Source organism: Typopeltis vanoorti, chromosome 5 (assembly GCF_054136105.1).
Source record: "Typopeltis vanoorti isolate ZY-2024b chromosome 5, IOZ_Tvanoo_1.0, whole genome shotgun sequence".
Classification (NCBI taxonomy): domain Eukaryota; kingdom Metazoa; phylum Arthropoda; class Arachnida; order Uropygi; family Thelyphonidae; genus Typopeltis; species Typopeltis vanoorti.
In genome coordinates this window covers 128,017,407-128,032,038 of record NC_143553.1, presented here as the reverse complement: position 1 = coordinate 128,032,038, position 14,632 = coordinate 128,017,407, and the positions used below count along the sequence as shown (strand labels likewise).

General features: G+C 37.2%; 1 protein-coding gene across 1 annotated transcript in view; it reads left to right on the top strand.

Annotated features, from left to right (window-relative positions):
• The window catches only part of htt (huntingtin), a 1,164,033-nt gene that overhangs the window by 131,375 nt on the left and 1,018,026 nt on the right, over positions 1-14,632 (top strand). The window contains exons 6-7 of the mRNA XM_090393484.1: positions 2,697-2,838; positions 12,654-12,832. Of these exons, the coding sequence (XP_090249610.1) occupies positions 2,697-2,838; positions 12,654-12,832 (321 nt within the window). The remainder of the gene's footprint in view (positions 1-2,696; positions 2,839-12,653; positions 12,833-14,632) is intronic.

Genomic DNA, 14,632 nt, shown 5'->3' with positions numbered 1-14,632 from the left:
TTGAGCTGCAAAAAAAAGAAACAACTGTGGAGGGAATTTAAAGAGAAAGGTGACCTGCAGGTACACGAATGGTATAAAGCGCAGGCCAGAAGGGTAACGAGTGTGGTAAAAAAAGAAAAAGTGGATTATGAAAGGAAACTAGCTATACAAGCTAAAGAGAATCCTCAACAGTTCTTTCAATATGCTGTAAGCAAAAAATCAATTGATATAGTGGAATTACTGATGAGCACTTTGCAAGAGTATATCATCCAGGTGGTGACATTGAAAAAATGAAGGAACCATTAGTTTATACGGGAATTGTGATGAGTGAATGGAGGTGAATAGTTTATTACAGAACCTTAATGTGAATACATCTGTGGGATTGGATAGTATACCGGCATGGGTCTTACGTGAAGCGGCTAAAGAATTATCAGAGCCCTTGACCATGTTGTTTAATCTGAGTCTCGGGTCTGGTTTAGTCCCGAAGGTGTGGAAAGAGGGGAAAATAGTTCCACTGCATAAAGGAGGATCCAAGACTACTGTTGCAAATTGCCAACCGATCATCATATCAGGTGTTGTTGTCAAGGTCTTTGAGAAAGTAGTCAAGGGAAAAATACAGAAATGGATTGATGAAAATGAGATACTGTACAGGGGACAGCATGGCTTTATGAAGGGTAGATCATGCCTCAGTAACTTGCTCAGATTTATAACACAGTGACGGCTGAACTGGATAAGGGTAATGGGTTTGCAGTGATACTGCTGGACCTGGCTAAGGCATTTGACAGAATACCACATGGAATTCTAATCCATAAACTACAACATATGGGAATGGATATAGGGTTGTTGAGATGGATAGGTGGGTGGTTGATGGAGAAATATCAGAGAATAGTTTATTCGGGAGTAAAGTCCAAAAGACGGCCTGTGACTAGTGGTGTGCCGCAGGGTTCCGTTCTTGGACCACTGCTGTTTAATTTGTTCATTAACGATGTAGGGAAGGATCTAAGAGGAACAGTTCATTTGTTCGCTGATGATGCAAAGTTGGGTAAGGCAATAGTGAGTGCAGAAGATGTCAAAATCTTGCAGGACGACTTGAATAGATTGGAGTTCTGGGCTAAGGAGAATGGATGTCAATTTAATGTGACAAAATGTAAGGTTATGCATTTTGGGTTAAAAGATTAGCAGCAGTATATCACATTGGTGGAACTGTACTCCAGAAGATTGATGAGGCCAGGGACTTGGGAGTGTTGGTGGATAGGGAGTTAAAGTTTAGGGGGCACATTACAAAAGTGGCTAAATCAGCTCATCAATTCACTTGATTGTTGAAAAATACTTTGACGAGCAGAGACAAGCAAGTTATTGTACCTCTGTACCGAGTCTTGATAAGACCTCATCTCGACTACTGTGCCCAGATTTGGTCACCTAGGTTTCTTCTTGATGGGGAGGAGGTGGAGAGGATCCAGAGGCGAGTGACCAAGATGATAGCAGGTCTATGGAATGAACCTTATGAGAATAGGTTGAAGATTTGTGGATTGCAGAAACTTGTTGATAGGCAGGAAAGGGGAGATATGATTGAGACATTCAAATTGCTAAAGGGGTTTCTATAGGATTAATTCAGAGGATATTTTTGAGATCAGGACTGGTGGTGGGAGAACTAGGGGACACCTATGGAAGCTGAGCAAGAGTGTGGTTAGCAAGGGTGTTAAAGCTGGATTCTTTACTTTTAGAGTGGTAGATGAGTGGAATAAGCTGCCAGAGTCTGTTGTGGGTGCTATGACGGTGGGTGAGTTCAAGGCAAGGTGTGATAGATACTGTGAGAATGTCGTATAGTTGTGTGGACATGATGTTTAGGGCCTCCCTCGATGAGTCTAAGGACTCCTTGGAGTTGCCCGTAATAATAATAATTCAGAGGGCCTGGTCAGAAGGTTGAATTCCAAATGATTGGAGTAGAGCTACTCTCATGAGCTACATGAGAATAGAGCTCTCATACACTGCATATATTAGAGCTGGCTGGAGCATTCTGGCTGGAGACCTCCACTCAAGTTATTTAGCTTTGAGCCTTAAGTGATTCCTACAGTTGATCTTTATATTTGATAGGTTTAATCTTGATAGAAACATAGTAAAATAAGATAAATATTTACAGAAGTGAACCTTGCATCACTTAGAATTTTGTTCATAGTCTGTTTGTCCGCTGAGGATTGAGGATCCTCAACAGCCAAAATCAGGATGTTTTTTAATGACATTTCTTCCATCCACAAGATTTTGTAAACCTATACATTATTATATTAAGTATTTTGTTCATAAATGTAAGATCTGAACAATGGTTTCATATTAACCTCTTCGAAATCATCTGTGAACAACAGTACCAATTTGGAGCCAGTAAAAAAAAAAAAAAAAGAAAAAAGAAACAAAAACAGTGCTTGTTACTTCCAAGTCATCATTGCATTGACATAGCAATATATTGGCCAAGATTTGAGTTATATCATATCTAGGACATATTAGATGGAATATATTTTACTTTTATAACTGTATCTCTCTCTCTCTCTCTCTCTCTCTTGTGATGAAAACATGATTTGAAAGTAACATTTTGATACTCTTGCAAACTTTAAAATAAGAATTTGAATTTAACATAGAATCTACTACTACCTCATATAGATTTTACATTTAATGAGATTATTCCTTATTAATAATTATCTTTTTTTTTGTTGTTGTTCCACTAGATGCTTCTTAATGCTTTACTTCCTAATTTGACTGTCAGCTCTACAACAGTGCGACGGACATCAGCGACTTCTCTTATAGCTGTGTGTCAGAACTCAAGGAAACCAATTTTTTTTTATGTATGGCTTTTGTCTTCTCTCTTAGGTAAGATGCTTTATATTATTTTAAATTACTGTACACATTAAATTTTGTATGTAAATATGTTTATAGTTAATTTAAACGAGTTTAAGTAAGAATTACACAAAAGAATTTCTGTGTTTGTTAATAAGCTTAAATTTAATGTGATATATCATTGTGTAGGTTGCTGTGGAGAGAGAGAGAGAGCATGCTAGGAATGTGTTTTCCAGTATTTTTTCATAAAAATAAAGTATCGCATAGATAATAATAAAAATAGCTTCTTCTTATTATTATTATTATTATTACGGAAGACTCCAAGGACTCCTTAGACTCATCGAGGGAGGCCTTAAACAACATGTCCATCACAACTATTTGACATTCACACAGTATCTATCATACTTTGCCTTGAACTCATTCACTGTCATAGCACCCACAACAGACTCATGCAGCTTATTCCACTCATTCACCACTCTAAAAGTAAAAAACCCAGCTCTAACACCCTTGCTAACCACACTCTTGCCCAGCTTCCATGGATGTCCCCTAGTCCTCCCACCACCAGTCCTGTTCTCAAAAATATCCTCTGAATTAATCCTATAGAAACCCTTCAGCAATTCGAATATCTCAATCATATCTCTGCCTATCAACCAATTTCTGCAACCCACAAATCTTCAACCTGTTTTCATAAGGTTCATTCCATAGACCTGCTATCATCTTGGTCACTTGCCTCTGGATCCTCTCAACCTTCTCCCTATCAAGAAGAAACCTAGGTGACCAGTTCTGGGCACAGTAATCTAGATGGGGTCTTATCAAGGCTTGATACAGAGGAACAATAACTTGCTTATCTCTGCTCGTCAAAGTATTTTTCAGCATCCAAGTGATTTGATGAGCTGATTTAGCCACTTTTGCGATGTGCCCCCCTAAACTTCAACTCCCTATCCACCAATGCTCCCAAGCCCCTGACCTCATCAATCTCCTGGAGTGCAGTTCCACCAATGTGATATACTGCTGCTAATCTTTTCCTGGGGGAGATATGACTCCTACCATGCGCGTCCCTCGGGTGGTGGATGAGGGAAACCCCAATCTGTTGCTCCGAATAAAGAATAAGGCGTCATGGACCAAAGGATGCAGCAGAGGAGTGGCAAGCCGGCTGCATTATTCTGCCATTCAACCCTATGAATCAGGAGTCTCCACTGTGTCAAGAGAATGTTGCTGCGTCCGAGGAAACCAATACAGCTGATCCTAGATCACAGGGAGCAGTCGAGAAGTTTAGTATGTGGTCAGCCAATAGAGTTTCGCATCTCTTAACCTTAAATATAAGGACACTGTTGAAACCTGGGAAAATAAATTTGATGGAAAAAGAACTTGCTAGGATTAAATGGGACATTGTAGGTTTATCTGAAACCCATTGGACAGGAGAAGGAGTTATAAATCTAAATTCAGGAAAACTATTCTACTCGGGGCAGAGAGGATAATATACACAGAGAAGGAGTCGTCATTTTAGTGCATAATAGTCTACAAAATGCAGTCATGGCCATAGACCACATGGCCCAAGAATGATCGCTATCAGATTAAAAGGTAAAGAAAAAAATGTTCACTTTACAATAATTCAAATCTATGCCCCCTACCAGTCACATGAAGATGAAGAAATCAATACCTTTTATGATAAGTTGCAAGATCTAATAGACAAGACCAATAAGAAAGATATATTAATAGTGATGGGAGATTTTAATGCCAAAATTGGGAAGTTCACCCCAGGCATGGAGGATGTTATGAGCAGGTTCGGCGTTGATAACAGAAATGAAAGAGGTGAAAGAATATTAGAATTTTGTAAAGCAAATAATCTATTTATCTGTAACACCCTTTTTTTCCATAGACCTTCCCACAAATACACATGGACCTCACCAGATGGTACAACAAAGAACTGAATTGATTACATTCTAATCAAACGCAATTGGAAATCATCAGAGCAAAATGTTAGAACTTTAAATACTCCAGACTTCGACACACCATTAACTGCTAGCAGTAAAAATTAAACTAAAATTCAAGTATCATAAATCACGAGCTCCTATCAACAAAGTGGACCTGTCAAAACTGAAACAGAAATCTATGCAAGATAATTATCAGACACTAATAGGAAATGAGTTTAGAAGATTATCCTATGACAATATAGAAAATACATGTAATCAAGTTAAAAAAAATTGTTACAAGTACTACAAGAAATATAATTGGTACAACATCAAGACCAAATCATGAATGGATAACCCCTGAAATTCTAAATACTTTAGAAGAAAAAAGAGCAGCAAAGCATATATTAAATATAAAAAATACAGAAGAAAATAAACAACATTATAAGAATCTTAAAAACAAAATTGGTAAAATGTGCATATCTGCCAAAAATAACTTGTTGGAGGAAAAAGCAAAACTCTGCGAAGAAGCTAATAAAAGAAATGATAATAAAATGGTATACAAAATTATCAAAGAATTAACTAAGATCTATAAAGATAAACCATTAACAATGAAAGATAAAAACAATCTAGAAACTGGGTCAATACAAAATATTAAAATAATTTGGAAGGAATACTATCAAACATTATTTCAAAAAGACAGGAGGAGGAAAGTATAACAGAAAAGATGATATATGAAAAGGCACCACTCATAACCTCAGCAGAAATTATAAATGCAATAAGCCAAATGAAACTTTCAAAAGCTACTGGTAAAGATGAAATATCTATGGAAATATGGTGGCAAGGAAGCCATTAATTTCTTAATGAATTTATTTAATCAAATTCTTTATACTGGAGTAATTCCAACTGACTGGAAAACAGGAATTATTATACCAATTCACAAAAAAGGAGACAAAAGAAAATTATAGACCCATAACACTCTTAAGTCATAGTTATAAACCATTCATTCGAATTATACAAAAGAGAACACAGGTGCTTACAGAAAAAATCATAGAGGAAAACTAAGCAGGATTCAGGCCACATAGATCCGCTATAGATCATATCTTCACCATTAATAATATAGCAGAAAAATATTGGGAATACAACCTGCCCATATACTGTTGTTTTATAGATTTTAAGCAAGCCTTTGATTCAGTTAATAGAAACAAATTGATTACTATCCTAAAAAACGTAAAAATGGATTCTGATATTTTAACATTTATCACAAATTATTATGGAGACACCAAAGCTTTTGTTAAAACAAACAACATTAAAACTGAGAATTTCGAAGTCGAGAAAGGTGTAATGCAGGGATGTCCTATCTCACCTCAACTCTTTATCCTCTTCCTTGAAGAAGTCTGTAAAACCATAGCGATGAACCAGGTGTAAAAATCAATGGCCAACATTAATCACATAAAATACGCGGATGATATCATTATTTTAGTAGATTCTAAACCACAGCTAGAAAAAACTATTAATATTTTAAATGACTCTTGTAAAACTTATGGTATGAAAATAAATCTTCATAAAATAAAAATAATGAAGATAGGTAGAGAAGAACATATTTCTATAAATCTTGAAAATCACCTGCTGGAACAAGTTAATAAATATGTTTATCTTGGCAGTCTTATATCTAGTAACCTCAACAATATGGAAACAGTAAAACACAGGCTAAACCTAGGTTGGACCAACATGAATAAACTAAACAAAATATGGAAAAATAAAAAAATCCCGAGTCTAAAATTAAAATTATATAAAAATTATATAAGGGGGCGCTAGTGGGTCAAGCGCCACGAACGTCTTTTGAAGAGCTCCTGATTCAGATAAGTTTTACTAGGAATAATTAAGTATATATGCGTAATTGTTTAAGTAAGAGCAGCTGTAAACGTTGTACGCTACCGATATTATTAGTGTGGGGTTTTTTTCTTGCTTAAACTAAATACGAAAACGTTAATATTAGACCTAGTAACCTGCAGAGAAAAAAAAAAAAAAAAATGGCGGCGGCATTGTCATTCCATGATTTTAATTTGGATTTCAGTCGGTTCGTTAAGTGTGAGGTCTGTTATATGTATTCCTTCGACTACATAAATGATTTGTGGATGTTTAGTGTGGATGGAAGAAGGGTGTGTGCGAAATGTGACCTGAACGAGGAATTGATGAATGCGAATATGAAGTTGATGACAGAAAGTGCAAGTACCGATAGTGTCGCGAGTGCACGTTTGAAAGAGACGGATGGTGGGAAAGACAGGCGAAAAAATGTTAAAAAATCAGGAAAAAAGAAAAAGAGCGATTTGACAACCGTAACGGATGTTAAAAGGGACGAAAGTAAGGCGGAAAGAAACGAAATTGAGAGAACGAATGAAAGTAGAAATGGCGTGGTGCAGAAATCGCAAGTAAAAAAAATCGAAAGAATGAATGATAGCGAAAAAAGAATGACTGATGGCGAAAGTTGGACGCATGTTGGAACGAAAGTACTGAACCAAAGAAAGATGAATGACAGTAAAAGTGAGAAGAATGATAGCGAAAGTTGGACGCATGTTAGTCCGAAAGTACGGAAACAAAGAAAGATATGTGAGAGTGAGAAGAATGATAGTGAAAGTTGGACGTATGTTGGACCGAAAGTACGGAAACAAAGAAGGATGAATGAGAGGGAAAGTGAGAAGAGGGGGTCGAGAGTTAGAAAGTTAGAAAGATTTAATGATAGAGTGAATGTGTCGCGAGGTTCAGAAGGTGAATTGGATTGGATGAAGCAAGAAATGAAATGGATGCGGAATGAAATTGAGAGAATTCAGGTCAAAACTATTAAAATAAATCATGATGGCATGAAAGAGATAACAAAAGATGAGCGAGTGGCGTTGTATGGCGACTCCATTATTAAAGGTGTGCTAGAGGATAAAATGCACAAGGTATGTTTTCCAGGCGGTAAAATGAGTAGAGTGATTGAGGCATTGAATATGAGGCGGGAATGAGCAAAAGAGTTAATTGTATTAATTGGTACGAATGATTTGAGAGAGAACAAAGAGCATGTCAAAATGAATGTCAGGAGACTGCTTGGAAAGATAAAGGAGAATAGTGTGACAGGAAGGGTGGTCAGTGTGTTGCCTAGGTATGATTGTGGTGAAATGAGGCGGAGAGCAAGGATTATGAATGATATTCTGGCTGAAATGTGTGAGGAGATGGGAGTAGAGTTTGTTAATGTGTGGAATGAGTTTGAGGGACGAAGTGAGCTGTATGGGAGCGATGGACTGCATTTGAGTGGTTATGGTGTGAGTTGCTTGGAGAGACTGCTGCTGGAAGGTAGAGAAGTGAATAGAGAGAATGAATCAGATCGAGAGGGGAGTGATGTGGAAGAGCAGGAGAGTAAGACAGGAGAGATTGAAGGAGTGGAAATGAATGTGGAAGTGAGTGGTATGAGTATAGAAAATGAGAGAATGGGTGTGCAAGAGGAGCAGGGAAACGGCGAGGCTCAGGGTGGACAGGGATACACAGCGTGAGAAAGGTGGATGCTCCAAGAGGAGGTGAGAGAATGTGTAGGCAGGAAAGTAATGGGATGATCAGGGATCAAAAGGAAACAGATGGAATTGCAAAGGGTTCTAAAATGAAGAAGCAGAAAGGGAAATGGCCCCAGTCCAGCATGGAGAGATCACATCGAGTGAGTGGTATCAGTGGAACTAGCTGTAGATCCAGAAATGAGTTGTTGTGTTTGTATACCAATGCTAGAAGTATAAGAAACAAGGCGGATGAAATGGTTGCACTAATTGCGTCTGGGCACCCAGAGATTGTCGGGATAAGTGAGACATGGTTAGATGAGGATGACATCCTGGCAGGAATAGAGATGGAAAGGTATGATGTGTTTCGTGAGGATAGAAGGGGTAAAAAGGGAGGGGGAGTGCTATTGATGATAGAGAAAGAGTTATGTCCATACAAGGTAGAGATGCAAGAGGGAAATGGGGCCAGTGGTTTTGAGGCAGTATGGTGTGAGATAGAGGTGAATAGAATCAAATACTTGGTGGGATGTTGTTATAGACCTGGTAATGTGGATGGTGGTGATAGTGAATTGTATAGTCAAATAAGCCAAGCAAATAAGAGAAGGGTGATCATTATGGGTGATTTTAATTATGGCAATATAGACTGGAATGAAGAGATAGCAACTGGAAGTAAAGAAAATGAGTTTCTTGAGTTTTTGAGGGATAACTACCTCAGACAGTATGTAACAGAGGGCACAAGAGGATTAAGGGTCTTGGATTTGGTCATCTCATCGGAGGATGTAATTATCAATGAGGTATCAAATCATCCACCAATTGGTGAAAGTGACCATGAGGTGATTACTTGGGTGGTTGCCAGCAGTGCAAGGACCCCAGTGAAAAAAGGGTATATGTGGAACTACAAAGGGGGTGATTATGAAGAGCTCAGGAGACAGCTTGCAGGTGTAGCATGGAATGAGAAGTTAGCTGGAAAAGAGATCAATGCAGCTTGGGGGATTTTCAAAAAATATTTAGTGGATGCAATGTCTAAATGTATACCACGGGTGAGAAGGTTAAATAAGTTAGGTGTGAGATGGATGAATAAAGAGATTAAGCATGCAATACAGAGAAAAAGGGCATTGTGGAGGCAGCATAAGAGAAGTGGAAGTAACCAATTTCATGAGTTCTACAAAGACCAGGCAAGGAAAGTGACTTGGTTGGTGAGAGTAGCTAAAGAGAGGTATGAACAGCAGTTAGCTAATGAAGCTAAAAAGAATCCTAGGGAGTTCTTTCGATATGTAGCCAGCAAAAGAAAGAATGATTATGGAAGGATGACATTGATTGGAGGAAATGGTATAAAGACAGCTGTTGCAGAATGTGTGGTGGAGATACTTAATGAACAGTTCATAAAGATCTTTCAATCTTGTGAATGTGACTTCATGGAGAGATTAAGAGCAGTTGATGATGGGGAGGAGAGACTGACTGTAAGTGAGCAAGAGGTGTTTGGGGAGTTGAGTAAACTAGATGTAAATAAGGCTGTGGGACTTGATAATATATCACCGCGTATTCTGAAGGAATGTGCCAGAGAGTTGACACCTGCCTTGACATATTTTTTTAATACGAGTCTTGCACTTGGTCAAATCCCTAAAGAGTGGAAGGAGGGCAAGATTGTGCCACTTCATAAAGGAGGTGATCGAACTCAAGCATCAAACTATAGGCCTATCTGTGTGTCAGGTGTTGTGGTTAAGTTGTTGGAGAAGCTTGTGAGAACTAGGATCCAGAGTTGAGTTGACAACAATGGTATAATCTTTGATGGACAGCATGGATTTGCTAAAGGGAGGTCGTGTTTTAGTAATCTACTTACTTATTACAATAAAGTGACTGCTTCCTTGGACAGAGGAGAAGGATACACAGTAATATATTTGGATTTTGCAAAAGCTTTTGATAGAGTACCTCATGATAAGTTGACAGTCAAACTAGAGCAGATGGGGTTGGATATTAGATTAGTGCATTGGATTGGAGACTGGCTATCTGATAGGTATCAACAAGTTGTGTATGGGGGTGCAATATCCAGGAAAAGGAAAGTCACTAGTGGAGTGCCTCAGGGATCTGTTTTAGGGCCATTACTATTTAACTTGTATATTAATGATATTGGCAAAGATTTGGATGGAGATATTCAGTTGTTTGCAGATGATGCAAAGTTGGGACGAACCATAAAGAGTAGTGAAGATGTTGTGGCCTTGCAAGAAGACTTGAATAAATTGAGTGATTGGGCAAGCAAATGGGGATGTGAGTTTAATGTTGCAAAATGTAAGGTTTTAAAATTTGGAAAACAAAGATGGGATGCAGAATTTATGCTTGGTAAGAATATATTGTTGGAAGTAGAGGAAATAAGAGATCTGGGAGTGATAGTGGATAAGGATCTAAAATTTAGGGGACACATCGCCAAAATTGTGAAGACAACACAAAGACTTCTGGGAATGATGAGGAGGACACTGACGTGTAGAAGTAGGGAGATTCTTGTTCCATTGTATAAGGCTTTGATTAGGCCACACATGGACTATTGTGCCCAGATTTGGTCACCTGGTTTTCAGAAGGATGAAGAGATGTTGGAAAGGGTCCAAAGGCAACTGACTAAGGTAGTTTCTGACCTCTGGAATGTCGAGTATGAGGAAAGATTGAAAAGATGTGATTTGCAGAGTCTAGTGGAGAGAAGGAAGAGGGGGAGATATGATAGAGACCTACAAGTTGTTAAGGGGTTGTTATAGGATCAATGGTGGAGAAGTTCTACAGAGAATAGTGGGAGATCAGGGGAGAACCAGAGGTCATGCCTGGAAACTGTATAAAGAGGGTGTGAGTAGGGGAGTGAGAGGCAGGTTTTTTTCTTGCAGAGTTGTGAATGATTGGAATGCCTTTCCTGAGAGTGTGGTGTCTGCAAGGAGTTTGAATGTGTTTAAGACCCGGTATGATGAGATGTGTGTGAGATAAAAGGACCTCCTAGATGAGTCTTTGACTCCACGAGGTCTTGTTTAATAATAATAATAATAATAATAATAAAACAATTATTATCCCAATGGCTACTTATGCTTCAGAAGCCTGGAGATTAACTCAACAACCAATCAAGAAACTTCAAGCATTTGAAATGAAATGCCTCAGAAAAATTAATAACACCCACTGGATGCAACATAAGACTAATGATCAAGTCAGAACAGATTTAGACTTCCCAGATAATATAATAGACATAATCATTAAGCATCAACTGAGATGGTTTGGTCATATTCAGAGAATGGCCCCCTCATAGACTCTCATATTTAGCTCTGAATGGATATATCGGAAGAAAAAGACCTAGAGGCAGACCAAGAAGTACTTGAATAAAGTTGCTGAAAGAACACTCGCATCTACCCAGCTATAGAGTCATGATTGAGATGGCTAAAGATCGTGATAAGTGGAGAACCTTTCTTCTCAATGGACTCAACCCGTTACCAATGAGATGAGATGAGATGAATCTTTTCACCCCAAAATGCATAACCTTACATTTTGCCACATTAAATTGACATCCATTCTCCTTAGCTCAGACCTCCAATCTATCCAATTCATCCTGCAAAATTTTGATATCTTCTACATTCACTATTGCCCTACTCAACTTAGCATCATCGGCAAACAAATGAACCATTCCTCTCAGATCCTTCCCTATATCGTTAATGAATAAATTAAACAGCAGTGGTCCAAGAACAGAACCCTGCGGCACACTACTAGTCACAGGCCGTCTTTTGGACTCTACTCCTGAGTAAACCACTCTCTGGTATCTCTCCATCAACTACTCTCCTATCCATCTCACCAACCCTATATCCATTCCCATATGTTGTAGTTTACGGATTAGACTTCCATGTGGTATCCTGTCAAAGGCCTTAGCCAGGTCCAGCAGTATCGCTGTAAACCCATTACCCTTATCCAGTTCAGCCGTTATGATATGTGATATTTTATTTTTGTGGAAAAATACCATAAAACATATTCCTAGCATATTAATGTGATATATATACTTTTGTATGTAAACCAGAGAAGGCATTTTGCTAAGCAGCAATAACAAATATCTGAAGGTTTATTTATTATTATTATTTTTAATTAAACTTATTTGTTGTTTATTTTATTCATTTGTACATTTGTTTGTACAGATAGTATGCTAAAGTCATAAAATTAAGTGAAGTTGCAGATTCAGAGTACCCTGATTCAGAGCACTTTGAGTATTTATATTAGATTAATCAATGAGAATGAGATAAAAGGATTCACTTTTGAAGTTGGTACTAGATGTTTTTCTAGTAGCTACTTAATTTTAGGACATTTTTCATTTGGGACTGCAGGAAGGATTAATGCAGTTTTTTGTATTTTTCATTTTTATACTGTTGCATTCATGTGAAATTATTTTGTTTATTTTTAGATCTTGTACTTCCAGTTCAGGATGAACATCCTATCCCTGTAATTTTGGGTGTTCTTTTATGCTTGAGGAACTTAATTCCTCACCTAGGTGAACAGCCTTGCCAAGTCATCTTAAAAGGCAGTATTGGAGTGAAGCAAAAAGAAGAAGAAGTTGTAGTTAGTTCTGATCAGTTGTTACAGGTAAAAAGAAGTCTTGTTTCCTTAGTTATATTGATAGTATAATGAAGTATATATGTTTTACTGCAGTGTCTTATTTTTAAAAGATTGTTGTAAAACATGTTTTAGATGAGGTCTTTATATTTTGAGATTTTTTATTTTTTTTTTTTGCAGATTTAGTTTTCTTATTACTGTGCTTATATTTTTCATGAATATACTTTTGTATGTAAACCAGAGAAGGCATTTTGCTACGCAGCAATAACAAATCTCTGAAGGTTTATACACAAGGAATCCAGAATGAATAATTGACTTCTTTGAGCAATTTTAAACAAATAAAAAAAAAAAGTTTAGATCAATGGGGTGGGAAGTAGTTTTGGAGGGTGGGAGTGGAGTATGGTCACTGTGTTGCTGATAGCTGCAACTAACAACCAAATAATGCTGTGCATGATTGTGGTCTAGGTATGAGTCATGTAGTTTAGTTCTTCTTTGAGCTTCTAAATAGTGTCCCACTTAGTTTTTTACATTTCAAAGTATTTTAAATCCATTGCTCAGTGGCTGCCTTGTAATCTCTTTCCCTATTGCAATCTTAGGTACCTTCTTGCAACCCTCTGGCTCTCATCATCTCCTCTTCATGTCAGTTGAGACTGTCTTCTCTTCTGTCTTCCTAGTGGTGGTGACCAATTCATCACTCTCTTGGGCCATCTCTCTCTCTCTCTCTTGGAGAAGGGGGATCCATTGAACATGTCATTGTAAAGTTGATGATTCAAGCAGTTCGTCACAATTCTTGCAAAATCAGTCTCTCTGTAATGGTCTCATTCTGAAATTCTTCAAGATAAGATATGCACATTCTTCATCTCCAGAGGTTCTTATATACCTCTATCTCACACTTAAAATCCATCCTTCTTTCCATTGTCATTTGGAGAGAAGGATGGATTTCAGTTTAGTTTCTCCTCTTAGTTTCCTGTTGAGTGTCTACTCTACAACACAGCATTCAATTGCTTAATAGCATTACAGGCTTGGGTGACATGATCATCTGCATCTTTCTTATGTTCTTTACTTATAAATAATAGATCACATTTATCTCAGATAATGTACTGCCTAGAACTTTACTAGCTAGGAGGTCTAAAGCTCTCCTTCTCCACCAACCCACCAAATATTTTGCCTTTGTAAAATTAACTTTTAGTCCTCCCATGCTGTAAAATTTTCTCATCATAAAATCAATGCCCTCCTGATTTTGAGCAGTCATCACTTTGATTGCTGACAAATAGTTGAGGACGAATGACACTGTCTCTTATTTCAATTCTCATTGTTCTATACAAAGCATTGCAATGCCAACATTGCATCAAGGTAGATCCAGATCCTAAACTAGGTCAGTGACATTCTGTAGGATATCTGTTATTTTAGCGATATCAATTTTTTTTTTTTTTTTTTTTTTTTAGTGATGACCAATTTAGAAAAAAAAAAAAACAATTAAAAAGGAAAGGCTAAATTTTAGTTTTTATTATTTATATATAAACATTTCACTAAATTTAAAATAATAATGCATTAGTTCTGATAATCATAAATTTCTCTAGTAATGCTTTGTATAAAAGAAATCTTTATATAAAAGAAATCATTGTTTACGCAATGAGCAGTGAATTTGCTTATGCTTTTGGTCAGCATGTTATTTTTTTATTTTATTATTATTATTATTATTTTTTATATTAAGCCCATACATGAGAGTTTGGTTGATCAACCTATAGTACATTAGTACCATATATGGGTTGTTAAAGGAGGAACTTGCTTACATTTGATTTAAAAGACTGTATATTGTATTCCTTGGGA